This window comes from Plectropomus leopardus, chromosome 11, assembly GCF_026936395.1.
Source record: "Plectropomus leopardus strain MGB_pleo_1.0 chromosome 11, ASM2693639v1, whole genome shotgun sequence".
Taxonomy (NCBI): Eukaryota; Metazoa; Chordata; class Actinopteri; order Perciformes; family Serranidae; genus Plectropomus; species Plectropomus leopardus.
The window spans coordinates 13,019,332-13,032,910 of record NC_142186.1 but is presented as its reverse complement, the minus strand read 5'-3'; the positions used below and the strand labels follow the sequence as shown (position 1 = coordinate 13,032,910).

Sequence of the window (13,579 nt, the reverse complement as noted above, 5' to 3'; positions counted from 1 at the left end):
GGCAAAGCAGATTGGTACACTGTGTGTCATTCAATTCAGACAGTAAGGAGAATAATCCTCCTCCCTGTGAGATGATTGACTCCTGTTTGAATTGGATCTAAGTCAGCAAGTTGACTTGTTAGCATACAGCTGCAACTTCCATCTTGATTCTTTTCTCTTTTGAAGTCGAGCAGTCTGTTTTTTTTTTGTTTTTTTTTGAGTAATGATACATTTCAAATTTAGTGGAAATGATGTAAGCTGGCAGACATTTGCAACAATGACAGTCTGAAAGACGGCTATCATTATGTGGCCCAGTAAATTTAAACACTACATTTGCTACGGAGCATTGCCAAACATAAGTCTCCAACCATTCATTTTTTTTTACTCTTAAGGAAGTACAGAATGTTTCAACCACTGGCATTTTTATTGTAAAGTTTTTGTTTGTTTTAGAAGAATAAGAGATCTATGGTAGGACAATAGGTCAAGTCACAAAAACACTCAATCTGTCTCAGTCAACAAGTCTCCAATCAGACATAGTTGAAGGATAAAGTACCAATGAGATGGACAGAGTTTGGATATTACTGTCACTGTCACTAGCAGCCAATACATTGTCAGACTCCACAGACTGACATCTGGAGTGTTTTATTTAAACATGAATTTGACTGCAGGAAAGTCTTCATTTTCAAGAAGCCAGAGCAAGTTAAAATCTGTGACACTTAAGCTCTTAAGTAAATCCTTATGGACCAGCTCTAAGGCTGTTTAAATACAGACACTTTGCTCCCTCTTGTGGTGTTTGGACAGCACAGCGGAGGCACACAGCAGTGCGATTAGCCAATAAAATCTGATGACATCATAGATGTTTCTAGGACATGGCTATTCTGGGGCGATCCAGGTTTTATCCCCAGGGCACAAATGCTTTCTGGTCTCACAGTTTGACTGGACCAGTTCTGCCACTGCTGGTCACTGCCTGCAGGCCCAGTTATAAAGTACACAGACATGAATGAGAATAGAAACTAAGTAGGACCCTTGGAAACTGAATGCTTAAAATATATGAATCAGTTACATATTTTAATTAGGTGGTAACAGACTGAAGATCTAATTTTTGTGTCATTTTGTTGTAAAAATATGGACTTCACCTTTCCTAATCTTGAATAAATGTGATAGGGGCACAGTATGAAGGTGTTCTGAAAGATAAATTGTGCAGTGGAAAATACCATACATACGAAACACTGACAGATTAAAATTTAAATGAATTCCCTGCTAGACAGAAGACAATGAAGTTCATGATAGTAAGTATACAAAATCCTGATTGGCTGTAATTTTATTGTAGTTATAAAACCCGCAAGTGTATCAGCTTGTACCAGGTCATCAAATTTGGGTAGTTAATATAGACTGTGTTAAATTGTTTACCTAAAATCCCTGCAGTGTAAATGTGCTCACTTGTGATTGGTTGTTTCCTCAGGCCCTGGAGTGGATCCATGACACTGGGGAGTTTTACCTGTCCACACACACATCCACTGGCTCCAGCATTCACCACACACAGGAGCTGCTGAAAGAGCACGAAGACTTCCAGATCACAGCAAAGGTATGTATGTGTATTTGACTATCAATTGCTGTTAGAAAGTAGGTGGAAAAGAAAGGCTGAATGTTTGTATTTGTGTGCCTGTTGCTGTGCTCATTGCATTGTGTTGCGCATTTGCACAGCGCGCTCCTCTGTGAGGCCCATTCCCAGGGCAGTGTATTGTCCCTTTTCCTCATTGCTGTGTCACTGTTATTGTGTGTGAGAACAAGCTATTGTGTCCATCAAGCAACACACTGATTCCTAACTCTCTCCCTCTCTCTTTCTCTTATGTACCTTTCCTCCACCGGTCCTGGCTCTCTGCGGGCCACCTCTCTTTTCTCTCTATCCCCTCCCTAAATGTCTCTCTATTGACAGCAAACCAAAGAGCGGGTAAAGCTGTTGATCCAGCTGGCGGATGGGTTTTGTGACAAGGGCCACGCCCATGCCCTGGAGATAAAGAAATGGGTGTCCTCAGTGGACAAGCGCTACAGGGACTTCTCTCTCCGCATGGACAAATACCGAACCTGCCTGGAAACAGCACTTGGCATTTCTTCGGACTCCAACAAGGCAGTGAGTGCACACCATTGATAAAAATCAAAAAAGAATACAGTTATCAGCTCTATTCTTCCTGATGTGTTTCGACAAATTCTATTCACATGATTTATTCTAAAACCTTGAGTTGATGCTAAGTAATGACATGCCGTAGAAAGATTCAAATGTTGATACCGTCGAGTTTAAATTACGTATATAATCTTGGCCTCTCGTCTTTTAGTGTGAGATTATAACTAAGTCATGTTTTATGTGATGAATTTAATCATACAAACTACCTTTGGCTGTAATGTTGTTGTAGTTTCAAAAGTAGGAGCTTGCAGCAGTTGGTCAAATATTGGAGTGATACAGGGTGAATATCACTCATGTCCCTATTTAAACTCCATCTCCCAACAGTTCATTTTAATGAACTGGTGCTAAGGGAAAGCAAATATGTCACACAGTGGTGTGTTGACAAGTGAATGAACACTGTGGCTGCTGTGCGCAACATAAAAGCCACTGTCTCCTTTTCAGAGTAAAGAGCTGCAACTGGACATCATCCCAGCCAGTGCCCCGGGGTCGGAGGTCAAGTTAAGGGATGCTGCCCATGAACTCAATGAGGAGAAGAGGAAGTCAGCTCGAAGGAAAGAGTAAGTGTAACACACATTTTCCTTGCACATTCTCTCCTGATCGCCACCTGATGTTCAACATCAAAGGTTTCTGTCACAGGCTTCGATGAATAATTCAGGAATTTCCTGCAAATATATGAAAACATATCATTTTTTCAGTCCAATCAAAAAGGTTTTTATTTCAGATTGTTTGGGTTTGTGATAATGTGGAGTTTAATGTCAAATTACCCAGTTAACATTAGCACATCAGTGTGAAAACTGAAATCTTAAATTCAATCAAGTGTATAAACAAATGGAGATGAAATGCATGCGAGAGGACGCAGAGCAGTAATGTAACTTGTGCTGTACAGAGTATCTTTGGTGATAAATGGTTTATGGGGAGAATTCATACAGTACATGTGTTCACAAGTCATGGGTGAGTTATAATGGAGTTTCAATTCATCCACATACAGCAACAGTGCTGCTGCAAAAGTTACAAAAAATGAAGAAACTGTAAAGCAGAGTAAAATCTTTTAAGCATTAAGTATTTCTGTTTTATTTTGCACATACCAGTCTTCACCACAGGTCTTTTTTTTTGTATTTGGTCAGTTACAGCACCTGACCATTTTCATGAGTGTGTCCTCTCCCATCGTGCATGTCCTTTCAGATTTATAATGGCTGAGCTGATTCAGACAGAGAAAGCCTACGTCAGAGACCTACGGGAGTGTATGGATGTAAGTATATATTGTATTTTACACAATCAGGTGTTGTCTGGCTTGCAGTAAATCGACTGTTGTCAAATTTAGTCTTCTTCATCGTCCCCTCTGTGATTTTCAAGTGTTACTTTTTATCTGCTGTTCTGATATTGCATTAACATTTTCCTTTAGAATTGGTTACATTATACTTTTCCAATAGCGTACACCTTTTCTTCAGATGTTTCAGATTTCCAGATATTTCATTAATTCTGCTTTGGTGTGTGTGTGTGTGTGTGTGTGTGTGTGTGTGTGTGTGTGTGTGTGTGTGTGTGTGTGTGTGTGTGTGTGTGTGTGTGTGTGTGTGTGTGTGTGTTTGTTTGTGCAGACATACCTATGGGAGATGACCAGTGGCGTGGAGGAGATTCCTCCTGGTATTGTCAACAAGGAACACATCATCTTTGGGAACATGCAGGACCTCTACGAGTTTCATCACAAGTCAGTGGAGCAGATCAACATCTGCTGATTTAGTTTAAGATTAAACATTTTAAGCATAATTATCTTTTCAGAAGGATTGAATAAACAAAATTTGCTCCTCGGCTTCTGATTGGTCCTCCTGTAAATGTTTTGTTCTCTATACAGTATCTTCCTGAAGGAGTTAGAGAAGTATGAGCAGCTTCCAGAGGACGTCGGCCATTGTTTTGTGACTTGGGTAGGAGATATATTAATAATAACATTATTGTTAAAGGGTTATTTTAATTTGTTGTGTTCTCATCTGCTTGTTTTCTATATGACTCATTTCAATAACAAAACATACAGCTTGTTAGACTTGTAGAAAATTTTGCATATTAGACTCTTGGTAACTTGTGCGTAAATAACTGGTGTTAATTTTCCCGCTTAGGCTGATAAGTTCCAGATGTATGTGAACTACTGTAAGAACAAGCCCGACTCCACTCAGCTAATCCTGGAACATGCTGGACCCTACTTCGATGTAAGTAGTTACCAATACTGCTTGCTTTTTAATTTGCTGCGTCATTACAGTTATGATCAGTGACTTTTTCCCCTTTTTTTTACATTTTGTAATCTATCTCTGAAGATGTGTCCGTCACTACATGAGTGAAAATGATGAAGGTGCTTGCTTCTTTAAGACCTGTGTCTGTTTCCGCTTTGATTTACAGGAAATCCAGCAAAGACATCGCTTGGCTAACTCCATCTCATCTTACCTGATCAAGCCAGTCCAGAGAATCACTAAATACCAGCTCCTTCTCAAGGTACAGCAGGCCTTTAAATAAATGTCACAGGAAGAATGTCTGTCTTATAATTACTCACTTGAGTAAAATGCACACGTAGGAATTTAGTCGTTTAGCAAAAAAATGAATGTGTTCTTTACTTCTTTCTTTAACTGTGTGTATGTCTCCATTTGCATTCTTTTGTTGTAGGAGTTGTTGACATGCTGTGAGGAAGGTAAAGGTGAGATAAAGGATGGTCTTGAAGTCATGCTCAGTGTCCCCAAGAGAGCCAATGATGCCATGCACCTCTCTATGCTGGATGGTGGGTACACACACACACACACACACACACACACACACACACACACACACACACACACACACACACACACCTCTACAATTCAGCTATTACGTTTTTTTTTTCTTTTTGATAGTCACCTGTACAAGTGCTTACTAAGTGTCATCTGAGTGTCTGATATTTCCTTTAATCTGAACTTTAACTCCGCTTGTGTGAATGTAATCAGGTCACTCACATTTGGCACAAAGTACTCAAGTGTGAGTCAGCAGGAACTTCATTCAACTTCCTGCCGCCAGCAGCCCACAAACATGTTAGTACATACTGTGCAGTACACACTTGCAGACACCCCTAAAAAGCTCCTTTCCTCCACTCCCTTCACCACTTCAGGGTTTGATGGCAACATTGACTCCCAGGGAGAGTTGATACTTCAGGAGTCGTTCCAGGTATGGGATCCCAAGACTCTGATCCGCAAGGGCCGCGACAGACACCTCTTCCTCTTCGAGATGTCCCTGGTCTTCAGCAAAGAAGTCAAAGACTCAAACGGGCGCAGCAAGTACCTGTATAAGAGCAAGCTCTTTGTAAGTAATGTGCTGTTTAATCCGACCATATTGTTTCAGCTTAGATTGTTTCAGAGAATTATCTCTCTGGTTTCTGGCTTTGAGAGAGTTCATAGCTCATGTTCATAAATGATGACAATGGAAATATCATATGGGATTTCTTTATTGAATCAGTGAACCCCTTTAAGACCTTGTCTGGTTTAGGATTGATCCATGCTTTTGGGACCTCTTTGACAAACATTGTTTTTATTTTGGTTTCACATTGTATTTGCATTTTATTTTGTGCTTATGTGTTTTGTAAATTTGCTGATATGTTATTCACACCCTTTAGACATCAGAGCTTGGAGTGACAGAGCATGTGGAGGGAGATCCTTGTAAGTTTGCCCTGTGGGTGGGCAGGACCCCGACATCCGACAACAAGATTGTCCTCAAGGTATCAACATGTTGGTCATTGTATTCATATTTTGCAGCTTTCTCTAATTTTAAATATTTTACAGCAGTATCTGACATAAATGAGGAACTATTTTTTTTCCTCATAAGGAGCTTCAGTTTCTCTTCCGGCTCTGTCTTAAGTTTCAGATAGACCCCCATATGATTCCCCTTTTGCAGGAGGAGTCAAGTTCTTCACACATAAGGAAGAAGAGTCACTCCATGTAGTCCACCCCCACTAAATCCTACATAGTCCCCTCTGTTCAGCCAAGAAAGTTCACTCCCTGTAGGGGAGTGTTACTTTCTGCTATTCATCACACAGAGACATTAGCATAGCAGTTGATGGGTCATAATCAAACTCACAAGCAACTTCTCATGCAGTGAGTCACAAGCAATGTTTTATGCAGGGTGTGTGTTTGTGCGTTTGTGTGTGTATGTGTGTTTGAGAGAAAGACAAAAACTTGTGGATCTCAGTGAATGTGTTACGATGTGTGAATGTGTGCTGTACAGCTATCTGTCTTATTACATAACTTCTGATGACCATCTTAAATTGTGTCTTATGTAACACTGTACCACAGCAGCCTTGGTGCTGCTGGTTGCTAAGTGAAGGAGGAAGAGGAGCCACTGACAAGCGTAGTCATATGCTAAATACAGTTTTGCATTGGCCCTGTGACGTAAATAAACACATGTCTGACAATAATAATCTCTCTGTGGAACCCTAAGTGGAGTTTAGGAGACATAGTTGTCGTCATTTCACATTGTGTCTGAATACGGACATGTGACTCCAGTACAAGATTGCAGGGATCAAAGCACTCATGTGGGATCAGACTGAAGTATATAATTGCTAAATTAAACCCCATACTGTGGTATTAGTCAACAATTAGTTCATTCAGACCAAATGAACAGGGCAATGGCTTCTATTTTTCTCTGCTGTGTTATTGTTAATGTAATGTTGTGTCTGTTTATAAAAAAGCAAGGGTAAAAAAGATCCTGGCTACGCTGCAGACATAACAGCTGTATATACTGGAACCTGTAAATCTAACCTTCGTCTTACCCGATCATGTGTTGTGTCCCAGGCTTCAAGTATTGAGAACAAGCAGGACTGGATCAAACACATTCGGGAGGTCATTCAGGAGCGAACTGTCCACCTGCGTGGAGCTCTGAAGGAGCCCATCCACATCCCTAAAGCCACCACAGCTAAACATAAAGGCAGACGGTAAGCTAACAGTAACTCTGAACTCAAAGGGACAGTTTAACCTAAAATCCAAATACTTTTTTTTCCCTCTAACCTGTAGTGATATTTCAGCCTTGTGATACCATCTTGATCACATGAACGCAACATTCTGTTTCTCTCCCTCTGTCAGTCTGGACTTTCTCCCAACAAATTATTTCAGTGGGTGGGAATTACTCGCCTTGACAGACAAACTCCTTCAGCCAATCATGTTGTTAGCATTAACATCTGCTCCTTTACTACACAAATACGTTGTCAGTTAGGAAGTAACCCTCTAATAATTACAGTTTATTTATATTTACCCTTTGTATGTAACATGTACCTTGTTGACAAAAATCCCAATGAGGTTTCTAAGATATTTTAGCATTTCTCATTCAGCGGGCAGCTTCTTCTGGATTGCTGAATACCAGCTGGTTGGGATTCTCAGCTTTGCAGCCTTTCCTATCTGCTCCTCCATTAGCCAATCAGTGGCGAAACAATAAACATTGCATTTGTACCTGGGAACAACATCACCAACAGAGCCAGTTAGTATATCAAGCTTTTGTCAAATCCTGTCAGAAAAATGACGAAGAAGTATTTTCTGCTGAGAAACTCTGTGTGTGCATCCTCTTGTCCTTGTTTGATTGTTGTTATTGACTCTATTACTGAATTAACTTTACTTATCGCTGTAGTTAGTACTTGTTGCTGCGGAAACAGCCATTACAATTTTAAAAGCAGCTGCATGCTACCTCATCAACTATAAAGCAGTTCCCGATTGGCTGCCTACGTATTCAGCTACAGAGGGTATCCCTGATTGGTCCAGCAAGACTGATGGATTGTAATCATTTGGGTTGGGAAAAAGTGGTTGAGTGTTGGAGATATCAACTGTAGGGATGTCTGCCTTCTCTCCTGTATAATAGAACCAGATGGCATTCGGCTTGTGGTGCTCAGAGCGCCAAAAAAGGATTGTTGAAAAATCAAAAGCAATGTCTTTTTCTATATATCATGACCCTGTTACTCAAGATAATCTGTAGACCTTTTTGTGAGCAGTTTCATGGAGGAACTATATTCTTTCTGCCGAACTATACCCACCAAATATCCGCACACAAAGGAAGCATGCATCTACTGATAACAAACTGAGCTAGCTAACATAACAGTGTGTTACAAACATAAGATGTTTACATGCCACGTTGTCATGAGCAGGAGCCTCTCGTCCATGAGTTGATGCAGGCTTTCTTTCAGCTGTGATTTGATTGGTAGGTATAATTCAGTAGAAAGAAAATAGTCTGACATGAAACTGCTCAAAACAAGGTCTGTGGATTATCTCAAGTAACCACGTAGTAATAAAACAAAGACAGTAATGATAATATTTGCCCTCAGGGACGGAGAGGAACTGGACAGCCAGGGAGATGCCAGCAGCCAACCAGATACCATCTCCATTGCCTCACGTACATCCCAGAACACACTGGACAGTGATAAGGTTGGACTACACACACACTCACACACACACACACACACACACACACACACACACACACACACACACACACACACACACACACACACACACACACACACACACACACACAGGCATTCTTCATCCCCAATATTGTTCCAATTGATTCCATCTTCTGTCTGAAGCTGCAGGCTGGTTTGGTGCAGGCAGCTCTCCCCAAGTTGTTTCCTGTGAAAGTATTTGTTTGATTGATTGTGTAAGGAGGAAGAAACAGTCCATTTGACAGAGCATCAAAGCTGTGTGTGTGTGTGTGTGTGTCAGAGAGAGAGAATCTTTGCTGTGAACAGTGACAGTCGGCCGTGGTTATATCTGGTAATAGCACCACAGAAGGCCTGTCCTCCTACGCTCAGTATGAGCAACTGTAAAGCTAAGACACACACACCCCAGCACACATAGATAAAAAAATATTTCAGTACTTTTATGTCATACCAATTATAAATTGTAGCGGTGGACTCTTACACAAGGTCATTATTTTCACACTTGAATTGGACGTTCCCCAACTCTGCCTCATACATTTCTGCTGTAATCAGGAAAATAAGAAAATCAGCTTAACGTATTCACTGCCACTGTTAGCACAAAGCTCAGCTCTGTGGTCACTTTATGCAGCATAAGACCAAATTGTAAAGGTGAGGAGGTGAACAGAGTCTGCTTTAATGTGTATGTAAATCTGCCCATGTCAAAACAGTCACTAGTGTGTGTGATTAATTAGTATTAATTAAACATTCAAAACACACAGTAACAGGTGCAAATGTAAATTTTGTGTCTAGATCTCACTTTTTGAATGCTTCTCTCTGTGGGGACTCTCTGTGAGACCTCTCATTCAGTGGGCAGGGACAGTGGAGTGTTTGTGTTAGTGTGTGTGCCCCCTTGTTCCTGTGTGTGTCTTTGCTTTAGTGACTGACTTGTGTGTCAGCAGCTTCAGCCTCCCTCCCACGCTCTCTTCACAGAGGATGCTCGTCTGTATGCCAGACAGGCGAGCAGAGTTTTAAGTCCTCACGGTTATCGATCTCACACTTTGCTTAAAAACACAGAAATATTCGGGGTATGTTCTGTGTTTTTCTTCTAATTTTCTGCAGCGTTTTCTATTGATCAATGGACATTAGTGAGCTAAACTGTGGCAAGACTTGTTTAAAGACAAAGATGGATTAAGCGCTCCGCTGTGGGGAGGAGACACACAACAGGGAATCATTTAAGCTTCAATAGTCTGATTGTGAGAACTCACAGAGGAGTGCTGCTGACCGTTACGGTGGACTGCAGCAACTTTTCTTCTGGCCTTGGGATGTTATAATGGATCAGGATTGTAATTATCTGGTTCTGTTTTCCCAAGTGAACTATTCTACAAAAAGTTAAATCAATTTTACTATTCTTTCAGGCAGCTTATGCTTATCCAGTGATCAACTTCTCATTGTGATTTAGGACATTTTCAGTGAAGTGCTGTAGAAATCAGACTGCTGTAGAGATTTTTTTTTTTAGCTCTTTGGGACTTCTCTCTCGCAATGAGGGAGTGGAAAACAATGGAGAGACTGGAGGACAGGATCTCACATCCCGTTTCTCAACTCCTCAGCTCTCTGGCTTTACCACACTACCAAAGGGTATGTTGCAAATTACATGCTTTGCAGTATTTGACAGAAGAAAAAAAAAAACACATTGAAAATCTTTGGAACGATTAAAGCAATTTCAATCATAAAGGACATAAGAAACTTGCAACACTATACGCATTATAACACTAGAATTAAGAAATTCATGTACATGTTCATGTGTATTTAAGCAGCAATAAACTGCTTGGTTTGCAGGTATTATCAGCTGTAGGACTGATAGTATAACTTGTGTATAAGTCTGTTCTCATCTGCTATCAAGTCATTAATGCTCACAGGATGATTGTGATTGTTTAAAGTTTTATACCTCAAAATGTTAATTTCTTGAAAATGTACCATGGTAAACATTAGCGGAAAAATATTGAAGAGTTAAGAACGTAAAAACATGAAGCTGAATTAGGTCTGTTGCTATGCAGAGCCAAGAGGACAAGCTATACATTATTGGACATTTGCATTTTTTTTTTGTTTGATAAAGCCGATGAACTGTAACCATGTCTGAAACAGTCTGAAATTGTATATCCTTTAGTATTTCATATTTGTAGATAAAAAAATGTGTGCAACCCCTGGTGTATTGTTACTGTTTATTTTTTACCTGTGAGCACAGAGATCGAACCCTCGATAGCAACAAGCGGCTGCATTTTCAGGCAGAAATACCTTTGAAAAAAGCCAGTGACTAGTTCCACAGTGTTCCATGCGTATATAATATTGCATTTCTTTTCATAGACACTTAGATGATTAAAGTCAGCTCGTCATAGTGACGTTTTGTTCAGTTGTGCTAGAATGAGTCACCAGTCATCAGTGCATGTATACTTCACTTTACAGTGCTGCTGGTGCACCTGTGCTGGTACCAAAGGATGGCGTGGGGGAATACTTGCTTTTTTGTTCAGACAGCGTATTCATCCATTAACTGATGTCAAAAGTAATTTTACTGAATGTCTGATGGGAGAACATGAGAGTTATTAACAGTAACTTTAAACCTCAGTTTATCATTACAAACTGGGGGTGTAAACCACAAGTTTCATCTTGACACGATATTGTATTGGTTTTTCAGACAACAATACAATATTTGCTGATATCACAAAGTCTGCCATGATTTTATTTTTTTAATTTGATTCGGCTGCCTGCGATTGATACGAGAAGAAATCAGTAAATATCCATGTTGTCTTTTTCTTGGCTGCTTCACGTGATTTCCCTGGTATGCAGCCACTAGCACTATTTGAATGTTAAGAAAGGAGGTACGCCTGGAAATAATTGTGGAACAGACGTGCCATGGGAATTTCTAAATAGATGCACATCTTGAAGATGATGATATGTATCAGTGTTTTCACTTTGCATTGATAATATTGGCTGTTGATCACTGAATCAACATTGATTCAAATGAGGTTTTGTTGCACACCGACTACACAAATGGTTACTGTATGTAATTTCACACTATTTTGTTATGCAACTTGTTGGATATAATTTATCCTCAAAGATAGCCACGTGCAAACTGTAGAGCAACAGTAGAGTTAAAACGAACAAATACCAACATCTGTTGTGAATAGCTTTTCACTGGCATTTGTCTTCCATTTCAGCTGTCCGGTGGCTGTGAGTTGACAGTGGTGATCCATGACTTTGTGGCCAGTAATGGTGGCAGCAGTGGGGAGTTGACGGTGCGACGAGGCCAGACTGTGGAGGTTCTGGAGCGGCTCCACGACAAGCCGGACTGGTGCCTGGTGCGGACCACAGACCGCTCTCCAGCTCAGGAGGGCATCGTACCCTGCTCCATGCTCTGTATTGCTCACTCCAGATCCTCCATGGAGATGGAAGGGCTCTTCAACCACAAAGGTAAGATATAAATGTTTTCATACCCGCACTGGCAGATAGAGTGGAAGTTATTTTGTCATATTGAGGAACATCTGAACACATCAGAACATGAGGAAAAGCTAACTGGATGTATATGATGGCTGGAAACAGCTGAAGTAGCCTGCAGAATCTTCTTATCTTACCCAACAGCTGCTTGTCACATCCATGCACATATGCAAATTTGAAACATTAGGGAAAGCTAATAAGATGCATTTTTTGTTTGCAAACACATCATAGTTGACCTTCAAAACCTTCGATTCTCACCAAACAGCTGCTTGGGAAAGCACGTACATGTATTTCTAGGTGTTGCTATGCAACAGTGGAAAGCCCGCTTGAAGCACAGCTCTCTTTTAATTATCTTAAAATAAATTTAACCTTTGAATTCCCAGCACTGTTAACATCCGCAAATCTTATTTCTGTCAGAAACCTTTTATTGTCCTAAACACGCATCAGCATCCATTGTAACAAACAGTAAACATGAAAGAGCCTTGTGAGGGTTCAACCCTGAAAGAGATGATGTCAGAGTCTGCATCTGTTGTCATGCCCACAGGGTCTTATTAAGACAAGTTGAGAAGGTAGTCCCCAGGGTTTTTTCCACAGTCTGTGTGTGTGTGTCAACATCGCACCAGCTCTGGTTACAGTAACAGAAATATTGCTGAATCATCTGGTCAGACATTTAACTTTGTCATTATTACCAATACAACAGATGACTATTCGCTTTCTTTGCATGTACTCACTCACACATTATACATTTACTTGAAATAAATATTTGGCAATCCGACTATTGAAAAGAATAGGATACAAAAATAAATTACATGCAAGATTGATTTTACAATAAGCCTCAGTTTTGAATATTGATAACGGGTTTTAGCTTGTTAGTTAAATATTTTTTTCTTAATAACAGTAATGCATTCCAGTGCAGGTTTATTCATGATAATTGTGTTTTGTTGACTCCAGCCTATTTAATACCCATTCTTCAAAGTCAACCTGGTGCTAAAATCAAATCTACTGCAAACTCTGTGAGCATGTGTTTGCTTTGAGTTGTCTACCAAAGTCCTGGTCGCTGGAGCAGGTGGCCACCAGGTATTGTAGTGGTGATGGCTTCTATATCTAGTTGGTGTGGATCATATCAGACTCCAGTGCTCTCCAGTTCCACATTCTTGTGCACTGTTGTTGGGTCTACCTTTGTGAAGGTTCCTTCATTGGTTGAACTGGTCTGTTTTCCGCTCTGGTATGATGCACAAACATCTGCTGTCTTGCTATTGGACATCTTGCTGAGCCTGCGCACTCTGATTGCAACCTTTCCATGATATTTATGTCATGTCTGCACCTGCACCATGTAAGACACTGATGTTGTTCTCATCTCAAATTCTAGATAGATAAATATATATTGTGCATACTATACTTTACTACAAATGCATGCTGTATATTTATATATTTTCTTTTGTCCAGAAATACTTTAAATCATAACCTGAGCAGTGCTAAACAAATAATAAATATAGCTAACAGAAGGAAGTAAGAGGAAAGGACTC

The 13,579-nt window shown here is 40.3% G+C and overlaps 1 protein-coding gene across 2 annotated transcripts in view; it reads left to right on the top strand.

Annotated features, from left to right (window-relative positions):
* triob (trio Rho guanine nucleotide exchange factor b) overlaps positions 1 to 13,579 on the top strand; it is a 118,096-nt gene that overhangs the window by 81,523 nt on the left and 22,994 nt on the right. For both annotated transcript variants that reach the window (XM_042490614.2, XM_042490616.2), the window contains 14 exons: positions 1,442 to 1,564; positions 1,916 to 2,110; positions 2,603 to 2,718; positions 3,344 to 3,410; positions 3,757 to 3,866; positions 4,011 to 4,080; positions 4,270 to 4,359; positions 4,547 to 4,639; positions 4,808 to 4,919; positions 5,283 to 5,473; positions 5,784 to 5,885; positions 6,958 to 7,097; positions 8,472 to 8,571; positions 11,777 to 12,029. In XM_042490614.2, coding sequence (XP_042346548.2) covers positions 1,442 to 1,564; positions 1,916 to 2,110; positions 2,603 to 2,718; positions 3,344 to 3,410; positions 3,757 to 3,866; positions 4,011 to 4,080; positions 4,270 to 4,359; positions 4,547 to 4,639; positions 4,808 to 4,919; positions 5,283 to 5,473; positions 5,784 to 5,885; positions 6,958 to 7,097; positions 8,472 to 8,571; positions 11,777 to 12,029 — 1,762 coding nt within the window. The remainder of the gene's footprint in view (positions 1 to 1,441; positions 1,565 to 1,915; positions 2,111 to 2,602; positions 2,719 to 3,343; positions 3,411 to 3,756; positions 3,867 to 4,010; positions 4,081 to 4,269; positions 4,360 to 4,546; positions 4,640 to 4,807; positions 4,920 to 5,282; positions 5,474 to 5,783; positions 5,886 to 6,957; positions 7,098 to 8,471; positions 8,572 to 11,776; positions 12,030 to 13,579) is intronic.